This window comes from Engystomops pustulosus, unplaced genomic scaffold, assembly GCF_040894005.1.
Source record: "Engystomops pustulosus unplaced genomic scaffold, aEngPut4.maternal MAT_SCAFFOLD_154, whole genome shotgun sequence".
Classification (NCBI taxonomy): Eukaryota; Metazoa; Chordata; class Amphibia; order Anura; family Leptodactylidae; genus Engystomops; species Engystomops pustulosus.
In genome coordinates, this window is record NW_027285034.1 from 120652 (window position 1) to 136730 (window position 16079).

General features: G+C 56.1%; 1 protein-coding gene and 1 long non-coding RNA gene across 19 annotated transcripts in view; both read left to right on the forward strand.

The window, feature by feature from the left end:
* OTOF (otoferlin) overlaps positions 1-16079 on the forward strand; it is a 210497-nt gene that overhangs the window by 109849 nt on the left and 84569 nt on the right. The window contains exons 1-3 of one of the 18 annotated variants that reach the window (XM_072131854.1): positions 13499-13516; positions 13915-13950; positions 14132-14173. The exons of 16 other annotated variants lie outside the window; for them this stretch is intronic. Coding sequence is in view for 1 of the 2 variants with exons in the window: in XM_072131855.1 (XP_071987956.1) it covers positions 14132-14173 (42 nt within the window). In the remaining variant the exon portion in view is untranslated. Of the gene's footprint in view, positions 1-13498; positions 13517-13914; positions 13951-14131; positions 14174-16079 lie in introns of those variants that run through there. One more of the 18 variants, XM_072131855.1, reaches the window with a different exon arrangement.
* LOC140108578 (uncharacterized) lies at positions 4531-12320 on the forward strand. The gene is made up of 3 exons (XR_011851133.1): positions 4531-4616; positions 12123-12164; positions 12267-12320. It is a non-coding gene; the product is annotated as an uncharacterized lncRNA (long non-coding RNA).

Sequence of the window (16079 nt, forward strand, 5' to 3'; positions counted from 1 at the left end):
CATATGTTTCATCTCTGCCCCACAATTAGCATCTCATTCCCCAGACTTTCATGTCCCCGTCCCCGGGTGGGTGAGGGTCAGGCGTGGACCCTCTGATCTGACTGAGTGATAATCACCCGCGACTGACAGGGAACAGGAATCAAAGGGAGCGCGGCCGTCACTGCGACACCGAGACACAGCGGCCGTCAGCGACTACTCACTGTGTGACTATCAAAGCCCAAACACGTGGCGTCCTCTGCACCAGCGCTGCAGACAGAAGGAATATAAGGATAAAGGAGACAGTCAGCGGGTGTGACCACACAGACTGCAGCCAGTGTTATGTAATCAGACCTCACACTGCTGTGCTCTGTGCTCTCTGCAGCCAGTGTTATGTATTGTCCCTGGAGAGATGTGTAATCAGACCTCACACTGCTGTGCTCTGTGCTCTCTGCAGCCAGTGTTATGTATTGTCCCTGGAGAGATGTGTAATCAGACCTCACACTGCTGTGCTCTGTGCTCTCTGCAGCCAGTGTTATGTATTGTCCCTGGAGAGATGTGTAATCATACCTCACACTGCTGTGCTCTGTGCTCTCTGCAGCCAGTGTTATGTACTGTCCCTGGAGAGATGTGTAATCAGACCTCACACTGCTGTGCTCTGTGCTCTCTGCAGCCAGTGTTATGTACTGTCCCTGGAGAGATGTGTAATCAGACCTCACACTGCTGTGCTCTGTGCTCTCTGCAGCCAGTGTTATGTACTGTCCCTGGAGAGATGTGTAATCAGACCTCACACTGCTGTGCTCTGTGCTCACTACATTTCATATTCCTGGATGCAGTAGCGTCTCCAAGTGCACTGGAGGTGTGTTCTCACACTGCTGTGTTCTGTGCTCTCTGCAACGAGTGTTATATATTGTCTGTGGAGAGATGTGTAATTATACAATAGTGTATGTTGTTAGTAGCAGCAGGACTGTGATATCTCTTTATATACCAGGATTGTAGCTCCTGCAATTGTATTGGCATGGCCTCACACTGATTTACTCTGTGCTCTCTGCAGTCTGTGTTCATTATTGTCTCTCGAGAGATGTGCGATCATACTGCTGCGTATGTTGTTAGTAGCAGCAGGACTGTGATATCTGTATTTATGAAACATAAATACATATGCACTAGGGATGTGTCCTCACACTGCTGTGTTCTGTGCTCTCTGGAGCCAGTGTTCAATATTGTCCCTGGAGAGCGGTGTAATCATACCGCTGTGTATCTTGTTAGTAGAAGCAGGACTGTGAAGTATGGATTCATATTGGATTTGCTTTATATAAATGCATATATTAAATGTATATTCAGGATTGAAGATTTACACTCAGGGTTTGGTTTCACACTGCTCGGCCCTGACACAGCACCTTCCCCCTGAGTGGCCGCTAATGTACTCAGTTGTTATGTATTGTCCCTGGAGAGATGTGTAATCAGACCTCACACTGCTGTGCTCTGTGCTCTCTGCAGCCAGTGTTATGTATTGTCCCTGGAGAGATGTGTAATCAGACCTCACACTGCTGTGCTCTGTGCTCTCTGCAACCAGTGATATGTATTATCCCTGGAGAGATGTGAAATCAGACCTCACACTGCTGTGCTCTGTGCTCTCTGCAGCCAGTGTTATGTATTGTCCCTGGAGAGATGTGTAACCATACCTCACACTGCTGTGCTCTGTGCTCTCTGCAGCCAGTGTTATGTATTGTCCCTGGAGAGATGTGTAATCAGACCTCGCACTGCTGTGCTCTGTGCTCTCTGCAGCCAGTGTTATGTATTGTCCCTGGAGAGATGTGTAATCAGACCTCGCACTGCTGTGCTCTGTGCTCTCTGCAGCCAGTGTTATGTATTGTCCCTGGAGAGATGTGTAATCAGACCTCACACTGCTGTGCTCTGTGCTCTCTGCAGCCAGTGTTATGTATTATCCCTGGAGAGATATGTAATCAGACCTCACACTGCTGTGCACAGACTGCAGAGAGCACAGAGTAAATCAGTGTGAGGCCATGCCAATACAATTGCAGGAGCTACAATCCTGGTATATAAAGAGATATCACAGTCCTGCTGCTACTAACAACATACACTATTGTATAATTACACATCTCTCCACGGACAATATATAACACTCGTTGCAGAGAGCACAGAACACAGCAGTGTGAGAACACACCTCCAGTGCACTTGGAGACGTGCTCCCATCTCCTCTGAGTAAAAGATGCCTACTACATCTTTTACTCAGAGGAGATGGGAGCACAGAGCACAGCAGTGTGAGGACACACATTGTAGTTACAATCCTGGAATATCTATATCTCCAGACACAATCCCCAGCACTGGCTGCAGTTCTTCATCTTTCCTAGTGTGAGGGTTTGTGACCTGTCATGGCCTCCGGTGATCCAGGACTGGCCTGGTAGGATATCCCCCTGACCACCAGGGACTATATCCCCTGACACCTCCTGTGCAGTGTGATTCACAGCCTGGAGGCCGGAGGATTGATAGCTGGCGGCGGGCGCTGGCAGTGATACATGGAGGCGGCTGCAGGCGGAGGACAGACGGATGCCCCCAGCACTCAGCCCGGGCTCCGGGCCCTACACCTCACTCCACCACTTATAGGACACATCCGGATCACGCACCCAGCTCCAGAACTGGTCCTGCCCTCAGCTGAGAAGCAGAGGTGATTGTATCCAGTCTGGACAATGCTCTGTGAGCTAAACAGTCTGGACTGCAGACGTGTAACAAACTAGACATGGGGCAGCGCTACTGGAAACTGGGGAGACAACTGTATGCAGTCTGGACAATGCTCTGTGAGATCTCACTGATTTTTAACATAATGTATCAGTCAGGAGTCTACAGAGCATTGTCTAGATTGGATACAACTGTTTCTACTTCCCAAGAGCAGGGTTATAGGGCTTGCTACAATGTATCTCATCTCTCATTAACCCATTTCTCACCTGGGGCAGGATTGGTTATCTAAAGGGTTTGTTACAATGTATCAGCCTGTACATGACTCAAGCTGCTCTCATCTCAGCAGTACAGGAGGACAAGCAGTCTGCAAGTTTGCTACAATGTATCAGTCTGGACTCCCACCAGACCAACTCTTTCCAATGAGCATGAATGCAGCCTGCAGTGTAAAGCACGGCGGTCGTGGTTCACGCTTTACACTATAGTCAGCATCCAGAGAGCCGGAGCCGGAGGAGCCGGAGCTGGAGGAGCTCGCGGAGGGAAGATGAGATGAGATCATAGAGTGACTCCTTATCCATAATGAGGTTATATAATGTGTAATGTCATCTGTGGGGGTGAGATAATCCGATCAGAGATAATAAGTCTCCTCTAATAGACTGTAATGTGCAGGAGGATGCGGCTGGAAGGCGACCAGCGGGGTCATTACCTGGCGAGGAAAGGGTTACAGGTGCAGGGCACAGCGCCAGCCCAGAGGGCAACCGGGGCGCTGCATCCATCATCCCAGGCCTGGTCCCAGGAGCTTACAGCCTGGACTGCCTACAGCACCAATGTATCTAAGCTGTGTGATACTTTCTGCTGCTTCCTGTGTGGGATACTGCCCCCTGCAGCCAGGTATCTAAGCCGATCAAAGTTCTATATATAACAAAGTACATAATAACATGGAAAACATAGAACACGTAAAAGATACAAGTGAAGGCCAAACTCTCAGATAAAACTGGTATGAATATATAAAAGACACGTATACTGTATATATATATATATATATACTCCAGGACGCCCCAATACATGACGTGGTCTCAGCTTGTGATGTTGTCAGACACATATATAGGATTCCATTGGTGATCGCTCAGATTTGGGGACGCGCGTCCTATGGGTTATACTAACCCTGACCTTCATTCAAAATTCAATCGCGTGCGACACAATCCCATGTTAAATGAGGCGCAAATCGGAAATCGTCAGAATATCCGACGATAGTGCGCTCCGTGGACCCTTAGTAAATGAGCCCCAATGGGTCAATTGCTGAACATCCTCGAACGAAACAGATATTCCTGCGCTAATGGATTGTTCCAAATAACCCGGATAACATTCCGTGTCTCCCGGTGCCTGGAAAGCTTCTAGTGGGATGTAAAAGTGTTCTGCTTGGTCCAAGCCTCCAAAACTTGGGTTATGGAGTCATCTGTCCCTGGAGTCACAGCGCTGTGCACCAGATGGTGGGGTACAGCCGGGAGCGCTGGGGGGTGTAAGAGGCCAGAGCCGGGGGGTGCTCCTGGAGAAGCCCGGACATCCACCAGAGGACGAGTCCTATCCGGTAGCAGGAGGCCCAGCGGACATCATCTGGGACACATGTTATAAGCTGCTAAATGCTTTATATATAGTATTATGAGCAGATGTATCTAAGCCCATCAAATGTGATACTGTATACTGCACTTTATCTAAGCCCAGTACGTGTGATACTAGGAGTTACCTTATCTAACTTATTATTGTGTCCAGGTCTATTGTATGTGATACTGTGTTCTGATGTATCTATGATGTGTGATACTGCCTCATGCTGATGTATCTAAGCCTTGTGTTCCTGCCCTCAGGGATGAAGATGATGGGGGGCATTATAACAGTGAAGACGATGGGGGAGAGGGAGATAATAACAGTCAGTGCTCCCTGCTGTCCAGGTAGAGGCTGATATACCCTGTGTGCTAGGGGAGCCCCTGTGTGCTGTGCTAGGGGAGCCCCTGTGTGCTGTGCTGGGGGAGCCCCTGTGTGCTGTGTTGGGGAGCCCCTGTGGCATGTAGTGTTGGGGAGCCCCTGTGGCATGTAGTGTTGGGGAGCCCATGTGTGCTGTGTTGGGGAGCCCCTGTGGCATGTAGTGTTGGGGAGCCCCTGTGTGCTGTGCTAGGGGAGCCCCTGTGTGCTGTGCTAGGGGAGCCCCTGTGTGCTGTGTTGGGGAGCCCCTGTGTGCTGTGCTAGGGGAGCCCCTGTGTGCTGTGTTGGGGAGCCCCTGTGTGCTGTGTTGGGGAGCCCCTGTGGCATGTAGTGTTGGGGAGCCCCTGTGTGCTGTGTTGGGGAGCCCTTGTGTGCTGTGTTGGGGAGCCCATGTGTGCTGTGTTGGGGAGCCCCTGTGGCATGTAGTGTTGGGGAGCCCCTGTGGCATGTAGTGTTGGGGAGCCCCTGTGTGCTGTGTTGGGGAGCCCCTGTGTGCTGTGCTAGGGGAGCCCCTGTGTGCTGTGCTAGGGGAGCCCCTGTGTGCTGTGTTGGGGAGCCCCTGTGTGCTTATATCTATATTACAATCTTCTCCTCAATTCCTTTTCTTTTATGTAGTTAAATATCTGACTGCAATAACCAATAACGCTGCCAGTCATCACCCAGCTTTCCTGGAATCTTAGTCATACATTGTCTCCCCGCTATCTTATATCACTCTATCTGCACTGCCTGCACTTCCTTTCACCTGCCACTAGATGGAGGCAGCGATGTGTGTGGTCAGTGCAGCCCAGACTCCTGCAGGTTAGGTAACACCCACCTGACTACTCTGTCACAGCTGTGCCCCGCTGCACCCACCGCACCCACAGAGCCATCTGTGCCCCCGCTGCACCCACAGAGCCATCTGTGCCCCGCTGCACCCACAGAGCCATCTGTGCCCCCGCTGCACCCACAGAGCCATCTGTGCCCCCGCTGCACCCACAGAGCCATCTGTGCCCCGCTGCACCCACAGAGCCATCTGTGCCCCCGCTGCACCCACAGAGCCATCTGTGCCCCCGCTGCACCCACAGAGCCATCTGTGCCCCCGCTGCACCCACAGAGCCATCTGTGCCCCCGCTGCACCCACAGAGCCATCTGTGCCCCCGCTGCACCCACAGAGCCATCTGTGCCCCCGCTGCACCCACAGAGCCATCTGTGCCCCCGCTGCACCCACAGAGCCATCTGTGCCCCCGCTGCACCCACAGAGCCATCTGTGCCCCCGCTGCACCCACAGAGCCATCTGTGCCCCCGCTGCACCCACAGAGCCATCTGTGCCCCCGCTGCACCCACAGAGCCATCTGTGCCCCCGCTGCACCCACAGAGCCATCTGTGCCCCCGCTGCACCCACAGAGCCATCTGTGCCCCCGCTGCACCCACAGAGCCATCTGTGCCCCCGCTGCACCCACAGAGCCATCTGTGCCCCCGCTGCACCCACAGAGCCATCTGTGCCCCCGCTGCACCCACAGAGCCAGCCGTGCCCCCGCTGCACCCACAGAGCCAGCCGTGCCCCCGCTGCACCCACAGAGCCAGCCGTGCCCCCGCTGCACCCACAGAGCCAGCCGTGCCCCCGCTGCACCCACAGAGCCAGCCGTGCCCCCGCTGCACCCACAGAGCCAGCCGTGCACCCGCTGCACCCACAGAGCCAGCCGTGCCCCCGCTGCAGCCACAGAGCCAGCCGTGCCCCCGCTGCACCCACAGAGCCATCTGTGCCCCCGCTGCACCCACAGAGCCATCTGTGCCCCCGCTGCACCCACAGAGCCATCTGTGCCCCCGCTGCACCCACAGAGCCATCTGTGCCCCCGCTGCACCCACAGAGCCATCTGTGCCCCCGCTGCACCCACAGAGCCATCTGTGCCCCCGCTGCACCCACAGAGCCATCTGTGCCCCCGCTGCACCCACAGAGCCATCTGTGCCCCCGCTGCACCCACAGAGCCATCTGTGCCCCCGCTGCACCCACAGAGCCATCTGTGCCCCCGCTGCACCCACAGAGCCATCTGTGCCCCCGCTGCACCCACAGAGCCAGCCGTGCCCCCGCTGCACCCACAGAGCCAGCCGTGCCCCCGCTGCACCCACAGAGCCAGCCGTGCCCCCGCTGCACCCACAGAGCCAGCCGTGCCCCCGCTGCACCCACAGAGCCAGCCGTGCCCCCGCTGCACCCACAGAGCCAGCCGTGCCCCCGCTGCACCCACAGAGCCAGCCGTGCCCCCGCTGCACCCACAGAGCCAGCCGTGCCCCCGCTGCACCCACAGAGCCAGCCGTGCCCCCGCTGCACCCACAGAGCCAGCCGTGCCCCCGCTGCACCCACAGAGCCAGCCGTGCCCCCGCTGCACCCACAGAGCCAGCCGTGCCCCCGCTGCACCCACAGAGCCAGCCGTGCCCCCGCTGCACCCACAGAGCCAGCCGTGCCCCCGCTGCACCCACAGAGCCAGCCGTGCCCCCGCTGCACCCACAGAGCCAGCCGTGCCCCCGCTGCACCCACAGAGCCAGCCGTGCCCCCGCTGCACCCACAGAGCCAGCCGTGCCCCCGCTGCACCCACAGAGCCATCTGTGCCCCCGCTGCACCCACAGAGCCATCTGTGCCCCCGCTGCACCCACAGAGCCATCTGTGCCCCCGCTGCACCCACAGAGCCATCTGTGCCCCCGCTGCACCCACAGAGCCATCTGTGCCCCCGCTGCACCCACAGAGCCATCTGTGCCCCCGCTGCACCCACAGAGCCATCTGTGCCCCCGCTGCACCCACAGAGCCAGCCGTGCCCCCGCTGCACCCACAGAGCCATCTGTGCCCCCGCTGCACCCACAGAGCCATCTGTGCCCCCGCTGCACCCACAGAGCCATCTGTGCCCCCGCTGCACCCACAGAGCCATCTGTGCCCCCGCTGCACCCACAGAGCCATCTGTGCCCCCGCTGCACCCACAGAGCCATCTGTGCCCCCGCTGCACCCACAGAGCCATCTGTGCCCCCGCTGCACCCACAGAGCCATCTGTGCCCCCGCTGCACCCACAGAGCCATCTGTGCCCCCGCTGCACCCACAGAGCCATCTGTGCCCCCGCTGCACCCACAGAGCCATCTGTGCCCCCGCTGCACCCACAGAGCCATCTGTGCCCCCGCTGCACCCACAGAGCCATCTGTGCCCCCGCTGCACCCACAGAGCCATCTGTGCCCCCGCTGCACCCACAGAGCCATCTGTGCCCCCGCTGCACCCACAGAGCCATCTGTGCCCCCGCTGCACCCACAGAGCCATCTGTGCCCCCGCTGCACCCACAGAGCCAGCCGTGCCCCCGCTGCACCCACAGAGCCAGCCGTGCCCCCGCTGCACCCACAGAGCCAGCCGTGCCCCCGCTGCACCCACAGAGCCAGCCGTGCCCCCGCTGCACCCACAGAGCCAGCCGTGCCCCCGCTGCACCCACAGAGCCAGCCGTGCCCCCGCTGCACCCACAGAGCCAGCCGTGCCCCCGCTGCACCCACAGAGCCAGCCGTGCCCCCGCTGCACCCACAGAGCCAGCCGTGCCCCCGCTGCAGCCACAGAGCCAGCCGTGCCCCCGCTGCAGCCACAGAGCCATCTGTGCCCCGCTGCACCCACAGAGCCAGCCGTGCCCCCGCTGCACCCACAGAGCCAGCCGTGCCCCCGCTGCACCCACAGAGCCATCCGTGCCCCGCTGCACCCACAGAGCCAGCCGTGCCCCCGCTGCACCCACAGAGCCAGCCGTGCCCCCGCTGCACCCACAGAGCCAGCCGTGCCCCCGCTGCACCCACAGAGCCAGCCGTGCCCCCGCTGCAGCCACAGAGCCAGCCGTGCCCCCGCTGCAGCCACAGAGCCAGCCGTGCCCCCGCTGCATCCACAGAGCCAGCCGTGCCCCCGCTGCACCCACAGAGCTAGCTGTGCCCCCCACTGCACCCACAGAGCCATCACAAACCGTAAAGGAAATACTGAGATAATCGGCTGTTAATGAACTTGCAAATCAGTCTGTAAGTGCACCAGGGGCGGAGCATAATTTGGACACAGGCAGCTGGAATGTATAGGAGGAATAAGTCACAGATACAGGGGCGGCATTCAGGGTGACTTTAGGGTTATCAGTCAAGTTAGGCCCCACCCCCTGTGCAATTGATTTGCATATCTATTAAACGATGATTATATCAGTGTTTCTTTACCAGTTATTGTACAAAGGCAGGTTCCTGCTCCTATAAAACGCTGCTACATATCAGACACTCCTGACCCTTTCCTTACATGAAAGCCAATATGGCCGACCCTGGTAAGTGTACGGGATCTCCTTTTGGATGGAGGTCCCCTTTAAGGATCCTGATAGTGTATAAAGTTACAGAACTCTCTCTCTCTCTTTGCTTTATGAAAACCTTGTAGAATATAATGACTGCAATTAGTAGAGGAGCCGCGCGGCTCCATCATCCTGACACATGTCACATGCGATTATAAGGCGGGTGCTGCTGGGAGCGGGGATCAGCGGTGTCAGGGATGAGCGGAGGAGACAAAACTCTTCATTAACTGGTGACAGGAGGAAGATCTGATGCATAACCAGGGGTGGGAATTAATCATAATCATCTATAGCGCAAAATACTACAAAGATAATATCCAGAATGTTCTACAGCAGAGGTGACCACCAGGATAGACTGAGTATGGAGCATGGGTGACCACCAGGATGGACTGAGTATGGAGAACGGGTGACCACCAGGATGGGCAGAGTATGGAGAACGGGTGACCACCAGGATAGACTGAGTATGGAGCATGGGTGACCACCAGGATAGACAGAGTATGGAGCATGGGTGACCACCAGGATGGACTGAGTATGGAGCATGGGTGACCACCAGGATGGACAGAGTATGGAGCATGGGAGACCACCAGGATGGACTGAGTATGGAGCATGGGTGACCACCAGGATGGACAGAGTATGGAGCATGGGTGACCACCAGGATGGACAGAGTATGGAGCATGGGCCACCACCAGGATGGACTGGGTATGGAGCATGGGTGACCACCAGCTTGGAAAGAGTTTGGAGCACGGGTGACCACCAGGATGGACAGAGTATGGAGCACGGGTGACCACCAGGATGGACAGAGTATGGGGTATGGGTGTCCACCAAGATGGGCAGAGTATGAGTTATGGGTGACCACCAGGATGGACTGAGTATAGGGTATGGGTGACCACCGGGATGGACTGAGTATGGAGCATGGGTGACCACCAGGATGGACTGAGTATGGGGCACGGGTGACCACCAGGATGGACTGAGTATGGGGTATGGGTGACCCCCGGGGTGGACTGAGTATGGAGCATGGGTGACCACCAGGATGGACTGAGTATGGGGTATGGGTGACCCCCGGGGTGGACTGAGTATGGGGTATGGGTGTCCACCAAGATGGGCAGAGTATGAGTTATGGGTGACCACCAGGATGGACTGAGTATAGGGTATGGGTGACCACCGGGATGGACTGAGTATGGAGCATGGGTGACCACCAGGATGGACTGAGTATGGGGCACGGGTGACCACCAGGATGGACTGAGTATGGGGTATGGGTGACCCCCGGGGTGGACTGAGTATGGAGCATGGGTGACCACCAGGATGGACTGAGTATGGGGTATGGGTGACCCCCGGGGTGGACTGAGTATGGGGTATGGGTGACCCCCGGGGTGGACTGAGTATGGAGCATGGGTGACCACCAGGATGGACTGAGTATGGGGTATGGGTGACCCCCGGGGTGGACTGAGTATGGAGCATGGGTGACCACAAGGACAGACAGAGTACGGGGTATGAGCGACCCCCAGGATGGACACAGTACGGGGTATGGGTGACCACCAAGATGGGCAGAGTATGGAGCATGGGTGACCACCAGGATGGACAGAGTATGGAGCACGGGTGACCACCAGGATGGACAGAGTATGGAGCATGGGTGACCACCAGGATGGACAGAGTATGGAGCATGGACAACCACCAGGACAGAGTATGGAGCATAGGCGACCACAAGGACAGACGGAGTACGGGGTGTGGGTGACCACCAGGATGGACACAGTACGGGGTATGGGTGACCACCAAGATGGGCAGAGTATGAGTTATGGGTGACCACCAGGATGGACTGAGTATGGGGTATGGGTGACCACCAGGATGGACTGAGTATGGAGCATGGGTGACCACCAGGATGGACTGAGTATGGGGTATAGGTGACCCCCGGGGTGGACTGAGTATGGAGCATGGGTGACCACAAGGACAGACAGAGTACGGGGTATGAGCGACCCCCAGGATGGACACAGTATGGAGCATGCTTTACACTGCCGCTCTGTTCCCTGCGGTGCTGTCCTGTCCCTGTGCTTTACACTGCCGCTCTGCTCCCTGCGGTGCTGTCCTGCCCCTGTGCTTTACACTGCCGCTCTGCTCCCTGTAGTGCTGTCCTGCCCCTGTGCTTTACACTGCCGCTCTGCTCCCTGCGGTGCTGTCCTGCCCCTGTGCTTTACACTGCCGCTCTGCTCCCTGCGGTGCTGTCCTCCCCCTGTGCTTTACACTGCCGCTCTGCTTCCTGTGGTGCTGTCCTCCCCCTGTGCTTTACACTGCCGCTCTGCTCCCTGCGGTGCTGTCCTACCCCTGTGCTTTACACTGCCGCTCTGCTCCCTGCTGTGCTGTCCTTCCCCTGTGCTTTACACTGCCGCTCTGTTCCCTGCGGTGCTGTCCTGCCCCTGTGCTTTACACTGCCGCTCTGCTTCCTGCGGTGCTGTCCTGCCCCTGTGCTTTACACTGCCGCTCTGCTTCCTGCGGTGCTGTCCTGCCCCTGTGCTTTACACTGCCGCTCTGTTCCCTGCGGTGCTGTCCTGTCCCTGTGCTTTACACTGCCGCTCTGCTCCCTGCGGTGCTGTCCTGCCCCTGTGCTTTACACTGCCGCTCTGCTCCCTGTAGTGCTGTCCTGCCCCTTTGCTTTACACTGCCGCTCTGCTCCCTGCGGTGCTGTCCTGCCCCTGTGCTTTACACTGCCGCTCTGCTCCCTGCGGTGCTGTCCTACCCCTGTGCTTTACACTGCCGCTCTGCTCCCTGCTGTGCTGTCCTCCCCCTGTGCTTTACACTGCCGCTCTGCTTCCTGTGGTGCTGTCCTCCCCCTGTGCTTTACACTGCCGCTCTGCTCCCTGCGGTGCTGTCCTACCCCTGTGCTTTACACTGCCGCTCTGCTCCCTGCGGTGCTGTCCTCCCCCTGTGCTTTACACTGCCGCTCTGCTCCCTGCGGTGCTGTCCTACCCCTGTGCTTTACACTGCCGCTCTGCTCCCTGCTGTGCTGTCCTTCCCCTGTGCTTTACACTGCCGCTCTGTTCCCTGCGGTGCTGTCCTGCCCCTGTGCTTTACACTGCCGCTCTGCTTCCTGCGGTGCTGTCCTGCCCATGTGCTTTACACTGCCGCTCTGCTCTATACCTCCCTCTTCAGTCACATGACCCGCCACACTTTGTGTCTCTGCAGCCACGATGACGAGCGCCAGGAGGAGAGTAAGAGGCTCGTCAGGTAAATATTGTGGGGTCACACAGGGCAGGGGGCCGGGGCCCAGCAGTACAGGGGATCTCAGCATCACGAGACTTGTCTCTGCTTCCCTCCCTGACACATCAGCAAGAGGCCTGACATGAGGAACAAGATGAATGATGGCTACAAGATGGTCACCAGGCAAGTGACGTGTGCTGTGCCCTCTCCACCCTGACCTCCGGCCACCAGGGCCACACTGATAATATCTAACAGGGGGCGCCACCTCCTCCACCCTGACCTCCGGCCACCAGGGCCACACTGATAATATCTAACAGGGGGCGCCACCTCCTCCACCCTGACCTCCGGCCACCAGGGTCACACTGATAATATCTAACAGGGGGCGCCACCTCCTCCACCCTGACCTCCGGCCACCAGGGCCACACTGATAATATCTAACATGCTCAATATCCCAGCAGGGGGCGCCCCCTCCTCCACCCTAACCTCCGGCCACCAGGGCCATACTGATAATATGTGATCTGCTCCATAGTGTAGGGGGCACATAGTGTATATTGGATTGACACGTGTTACAGTGATGAGACAGCGCCATCCAGTGGACGGTGAGAATCTGGATGTGGCAGAGGACCCCTATAAGTTGTGGACCAGTAAGGGGTGCGGCAGCCATGATTAAGGGGGGTTTCTTTCTCCCCCTGCGGGTGACAGGCGGCGCAGGCTGCAGCAGATGTCGGCATTTCTCGCCCGCCTGTCGCCATGTGGTGTGTGGGCTGTTTGTGTATCCCAAAATATCTATTGTCAAACCACAACAGAAGCCGCAGCCCCTTGTGTAATCCCCCGCGTCCCCCCGCACTTCTCCTAGGGCTACGAGGGGTCACACAGAAGACGCTGCTAAACCCAGAGCCCCCCGGACATAGAGCTGCCAGGACCACCAGCACCGCACTCCATGGCTGCTCTCTACCAGGAACAGCGCCCCCTGTACACAGGCTGTGTGTGGTACTGCAGCTCTGACCTGCAATATAACACAGAGGTGGCGCTGCTTTCATCAGGAAGAAGCCATGATAGTAGCAGGACTGTGAAATATGGATTTATATTCCAGGATTGTAACTTCACCTATTATATTCTGGCAGTGTCCTCACACTGCTGTGCTCTGTGTTCTGTGCATCCAGTATAAGGTTTTGTCCCTGCAGAGACTGTGAAATACGGATTTATATTCTAGGATTGTAGTGTTGTGCACAGGATAGGGAAGGAGGGTTGTCCTCACACTGCTGTGCTCTGTGCTCAGTGAAATGGGGGGGAATAATGACATTTGTTATTATTTATTAGTATTTCTTTACAGTTTTTTCTTCTATTTGTCTATACAGAGAGGAGCTGGATGAGCTCAGGTACGGAGTGTGTTGTGCTTGAGTTATTTCTCTTATATTATTTTGAACATATTTAGATTTAATTCTATTTTTGGGGTGTTTTCTTCTTTTGTGTGGTGTTTTGTACATTTTTTGTCTTGTTCGCCTTTTGTTCTGACGCTTTAAGAATCTACTCCAAAGTGGTAACAATGGGATAGGTGGACTTGTAGTGCTGGCAGAAGCAGGTAGAGGGAGTAATCCCTAAAATAGACAAGCATCAGCTCCTCAGGGGTGGGGCCAGCACACAACAAGCCAATGTAATTCTCATGTACAGACCACACCTCCTGACACACATGTGACCCCTCGCTGACCCGGATGTGATCCTTATTATGGTTGTGGCATGTATTTGTGTCTAATGTGGCTGCATCTTACGATTCCAGGGCCAAAGGGAAGGAGAAAAAAGGCGGCATCTTCAGGTACATGAAATAATGTGAGGTGATTTACGTGGATTATTAGCCTTTCCCAGGCTCCTCATTGGCCGGTCTGTGCAGTAATAGAGCCGTGTGGTGGTGGGAGCAGGTGGACTAAGGGATCGGGTGGGAATAATCTGGTAATGTGTAATAATCCATAATTTTATATTCTCTCCCACATACACAGCAAAAATAAGGACAAGAATAAAACCAAGGAGCCAAAAGAAAAGTATGTATAGCATGAGCGTGGTGTGTAGTGTGGGGGTGCAGTGTGGGGTGTGGAGGTGTATAGTGTGAGCCTGGTGTGGAGGTGTATAGTGTGAGCGTGGTGTGGATGTGTATAGTGTGAGCGTGGTGTGGAGGTGTATAGTGTGAGCCAGGTGTGGAGGTGTATAGTGTGAGCGTGGTGTGGAGGTGTATAGTGTGAGCCTGGTGTGGAGGTGTATAGTGTGAGCGTGGTGTGGAGGTGTATAGTGTGAGCGTGGTGTGGAGGTGTATAGTGTGAGCGTGGTGTGGAGGTGTATAGTGTGAGCGTGGTGTGGAGGTGTATAGTGTGAGCGTGGTGTGGAGGTGTATAGTGTGAGCGTGGTGTGGAGGTGTATAGTGTGAGCGTGGTGTGGAGGTGTATAGTGTGAGCGTGGTGTGGAGGTGTATAGTGTGAGCCTGGTGTGGAGGTGTATAGTGTGAGCCTGGTGTGGAGGTGTATAGTGTGAGCCTGGTGTGGAGGTGTATAGTGTGAGCGTGGTGTGGAGGTGTATAGTGTGAGCCTGGTGTGGAGGTGTATAGTGTGAGACTGGTGTGGAGCTGTATAGTGTAAGCCTGGTGTGGAGGTGTATAGTGTGAGCCTGGTGTGGAGGTGTATAGTGTGAGCCTGGTGTGGAGGTGTATAGTGTGAGACTGGTGTGGAGCTGTATAGTGTAAGCCTGGTGTGGAGGTGTATAGTGTGAGCCTGGTGTGGAGGTGTATAGTGTGAGCCTGGTGTGGAGGTGTATAGTGTGAGACTGGTGTGGAGCTGTATAGTGTAAGCCTGGTGTGGAGGTGTATAGTGTGACCGTGGTGTGGAGGTGTATAGTGTGAGCGTGGTGTGGAGGTGTATAGTGTGAGCGTGGTGTGGAGGTGTATAGTGTGAGCCTGGTGTGGAGGTGTATAGTGTGAGCGTGGTGTGGAGGTGTATAGTGTGAGCGTGGTGTGGATGTGTATAGTGTGAGTGTGGTGTGGAGGTGTATAGTGTGAGCCAGGTGTGGAGGTGTATAGTGTGAGCGTGGTGTGGAGGTGTATAGTGTGAGCCTGGTGTGGAGGTGTATAGTGTGAGCGTGGTGTGGAGGTGTATAGTGTGAGCGTGGTGTGGAGGTGTATAGTGTGAGCGTGGTGTGGAGGTGTATAGTGTGAGCGTGGTGTGGAGGTGTATAGTGTGAGCGTGGTGTGGAGGTGTATAGTGTGAGCGTGGTGTGGAGGTGTATAGTGTGAGCGTGGTGTGGAGGTGTATAGTGTGAGCGTGGTGTGGAGGTGTATAGTGTGAGCGTGGTGTGGAGGTGTATAGTGTGAGCCTGGTGTGGAGGTGTATAGTGTGAGCCTGGTGTGGAGGTGTATAGTGTGAGCCTGGTGTGGAGGTGTATAGTGTGAGCGTGGTGTGGAGGTGTATAGTGTGAGCCTGGTGTGGAGGTGTATAGTGTGAGACTGGTGTGGAGCTGTATAGTGTAAGCCTGGTGTGGAGGTGTATAGTGTGAGCCTGGTGTGGAGGTGTATAGTGTGAGCCTGGTGTGGAGGTGTATAGTGTGAGACTGGTGTGGAGCTGTATAGTGTAAGCCTGGTGTGGAGGTGTATAGTGTGAGCCTGGTGTGGAGGTGTATAGTGTGAGCCTGGTGTGGAGGTGTATAGTGTGAGACTGGTGTGGAGCTGTATAGTGTAAGCCTGGTGTGGAGGTGTATAGTGTGACCGTGGTGTGGAGGTGTATAGTGTGAGCGTGGTGTGGAGGTGTATAGTGTGAGCGTGGTGTGGAGGTGTATAGTGTGAGCGTGGTGTGGAGGTGTATAGTGTGAGCGTGGTGTGGAGGTGTATAGTGTGAGCCTGGTGTGGAGGTGTATAGTGTGAGACTGGTGTGGAGCTGTATAGTGTAAGCCTGGTGTGGAGGTGTA